The sequence below is a fragment of the Vicia villosa genome, linkage group LG1, assembly GCF_029867415.1.
Source record: "Vicia villosa cultivar HV-30 ecotype Madison, WI linkage group LG1, Vvil1.0, whole genome shotgun sequence".
In the NCBI taxonomy this organism is placed as follows: domain Eukaryota; kingdom Viridiplantae; phylum Streptophyta; class Magnoliopsida; order Fabales; family Fabaceae; genus Vicia; species Vicia villosa.
This window is the reverse complement of record NC_081180.1, coordinates 145,136,693-145,139,877: the sequence shown is the minus strand read 5'-3', so window position 1 is coordinate 145,139,877 and position 3,185 is coordinate 145,136,693. Positions and strand designations below refer to the sequence as shown.

At 33.9% G+C, this 3,185-nt stretch overlaps 1 protein-coding gene across 1 annotated transcript; it reads left to right on the top strand.

Annotated features, from left to right (window-relative positions):
• Nucleotides 1–328: 328 nt before the first annotated feature.
• LOC131656588 (zinc finger BED domain-containing protein DAYSLEEPER-like) lies at nucleotides 329–1,149 on the top strand. Its single transcript, XM_058926274.1, has 3 exons — nucleotides 329–538; nucleotides 685–994; nucleotides 1,079–1,149. Exons 1-3 carry the CDS (start codon nucleotides 329–331, stop codon nucleotides 1,147–1,149), a joined length of 591 nt encoding a protein of 196 aa, XP_058782257.1.
• Nucleotides 1,150–3,185: the final 2,036 nt, after the last annotated feature.

Below are 3,185 nucleotides of genomic sequence, written 5' to 3'. Positions count from 1 at the left end.
TTGATACATCAATTGGATTGAGGACGGATACCCCCACTAGATGGAACTCCATTTACATCATGCTTGAAAGTGCTATAAATTATCAGCGTGCATTCCATAGCTTAAGTTTGTGCGATCCAAATTACAAATTGTGTCAACTACTGTTGAATGGAGTAGAGCAAAAGTAATGTGTGAATTTTTGAAGCCGTTTTACAATATTACAAATTTGATATCCGGATCTTCCTACCCAACATCAAATTTGTATATAAGAGAAATATGGAAGATAGAATGCCTTTTGAAGTCAAATTTGATAAGTGAAGATTCTGTGATCAAGAGTATGACTATAAAAATGAGAGAGAAATTCGACAAGTATTGGAGTGAATATAGTATAGTATTAGCCTTTGGGGCTATACTAGATCCAACCAAGAAGCTCAATTTCTTGACATTTGCATATCAAAAAATTGATCTATTAGAAGCTAAAGAGAAGTTGGAGAATGTCAAGAATAAGTTGTCTAGGTTGTATGAAGAGTATGTTAAAAATGGTAGTCATTCTTCTAATGCAAGACATTCACAGCAAGCGCATTCTTCATATTGAGGAAGAAACTCAAAGATGCCTCAGTCATTGTATGTATGTGATAACTTTCATAGTTTCATACCATACTTTAAGTTTAAATAATTTTTAATTTATTTATTTTCATTTGGTAGGAGTTTGAAGAGTACGAAAGTCAAACAATTAATGTTGCGGGAACATCTGATCTTGATGATTATTTAGCCGAGCAAAGGCTTCCGCCAATATGTGGTTTTGATATATTAGCTTTTTGGAAGGAGAGAAGTCGAAGATGTCACGATCTTGCAAAAATGGCTTGTGATATATTAAGCATTCCAATAACCACTGTGGCATCGGAATCTACTTTTAGCATTGGTGCTAGAGTTTTGAACAAGTATAGAAGCTCTTTGAAAGATGACACGGTTCAAGCTCTCATGTGCTCACGTAGTTGGCTGCATGGTTTTGTAGGTATGAAATTTAATTTCAGGATAACGACTTATTGATTTTAGAATGAGACACTAGCTAAGTTATATGATATGTTATTCTTTGTAGAATATGACAGTGACAATGATGAAGATGGAGATAAGAAAGAAGTCATTAGTTCAGAAGGACCAAATCAATGATAGTGAACAAAGGTATGTTTATCAAATTCAAAGTTAGTTTACTAGTGTACTTTAAATTTTCACCTTACTGTTAATGTATAATGTATTTTGACTACTACTTGTGATATATTATTTATTACTGTTAGTTTCAATTTTGGGTGCTTGAAACTAAAGCCAAACATACACTGAAAAAGATGCTAGGATCCTTCTTTAGCCAAAATACATTTCCTCAAGAAAATAAGATTGGTGATGTAAATATGAAAATGTTATATCAGATCATTAAGAATGATATAGTTAAGAGAATAGTAAGGGAAGGTATCTTCTATTGGGAGAATTTCTTCTAAGGTAATTTCGGTACGTGATTGAAACACATACAAGCATTCTTAAATTGTATTTATTCATATACCATAATAAATGTTTTTTACCATTTTGTTTTCACTTAGTAAAGTCATGCAGGAAAATTGGCAACTAATGCAGCTAATTTAGTTTCAAGCATCCAAAATTCTCAACCAAGTACTATATTAATGACTTAATGACTTTTCATGCAGGAGAATTGGAAACTAATGGAGCAGCTAATGCAACTGATGTTATTTTTGTTTAGTAATGCAATTAATGTTATTTTTGTTTAGTAATGCTTGATGGAACTTCTATGGAGTTTGAAAATTTAATTTCCTTTTTAAATGTATTAATTGATACTATGTTAATGTGGATCTAAATATTTATTATGCAGCACATATATTATTATTTCAAAAGTAATATGTTTATTTAGTTGGTGTCTTTGAAAGGAATTTATGCCGCACATATATTATTACTGCAAAAGTAATATAATGTGGTCCACTTTGTCTAAATTTATGAATTGATATGATACAACCAAAGTATGGGGTATATTATGGTATCATATTATTATTATTTTTTTAAAAATCACTTTTTAATTTTAAAAATATAAATTTAAATATAAACCGGGCTGGCCCGAAAAACCGTAGCCCGTAAATGGCCGGGCTTGGTCAACCAAATTGTAGCCCGTTTATAAACCGGGCCTTTTAGCCCGACCCGCACAAAGCCCGAACCCGTCATGGGCCATCCCGTCACGGGCCGGGTAGCCCGTTTTGACAGCTCTAATCAATACCCTATTTTACTCCAAGACTCAAATGTTTTGGTACAACAAATCAAAGGGAGGAAGAAGAGTCTGAAGAGTTGGTGAACCATTAAGACTCGTACACGCGGGTATTTGGAGACGAAATTAAATTTGAATCGGTAAACGAAGATTTTGTTCATTGGGGGGCGCCTACGCACCAGTTTTGCATTAGATGAGATTTCCGAAAATAGGACATCTTATTGCATGCACATATGACATGGTATGCATTGACTTGGCGCGTTATGATTTTGCGGAAACCTTTTTTCTGCTCCGCGTCACCCCTCCTACAAATCGAATTGATCGTATTATATGTGTTGGATGGCTCTCTAAGTCGCGTCATTTTGTACAAGTTTACTTGAAACCAGGATGTCCCATACCACCTACGTCACCGGAATGGAATCTTCATCATACCGAACTTACCGAGATGTGCCCGGGCGTTTTTGTTGATAGGATGCATGAATTCAAAAGATTGAAGAATATCGTTAAAATCTTGAATACAGATAAGTCAAAATTGGAACCACCAATAGATTTAGCTGGCGACAGTTCTTTTGATGTATTTTTGATTTTCAAAATGTAATCTATGCACTATATACCATTACAATATAATCATTTTTTGTAGTTTATGTGTTTATGTGTTTTATACTGCTTTGAATTCTGCCAAAAAAATAGCAGGGAAAATTCCGTAGATGCATCTACGAAAGGGTGTTATATAAAAAATTATGGGTGTTTACCGTAGATGCATCTACGGAACAGAAAAATATATGACCCTTCCGTGGTTATATTTACAGAACATTCTGTGATAGAGATTGTGTGGCTCATAGTCTCTAAAGGCTTCTATAAATTTGAGGTTTCTAGGTTTGCATTACGCACAAACACAAACACAAACACAAACACAAACACAAACCCTAAACACAAACACAAA

What these genes read in the sequence shown, in the direction of transcription:
- LOC131656588 (XM_058926274.1), top strand. Translation starts at nt 329, where the DNA reads ATGAGAGAGAAATTCGACAAGTATTGGAGTGAATATAGTATAGTATTA. An exon ending in ATGGTAGTCATTCTTCTAAT is followed by an intron (nt 539 to 684) that starts GCAAGACATTCA and finishes TTCATTTGGTAG; the next exon opens with GAGTTTGAAGAGTACGAAAG. An exon ending in TTGGCTGCATGGTTTTGTAG is followed by an intron (nt 995 to 1,078) that starts GTATGAAATTTA and finishes TATTCTTTGTAG; the next exon opens with AATATGACAGTGACAATGAT.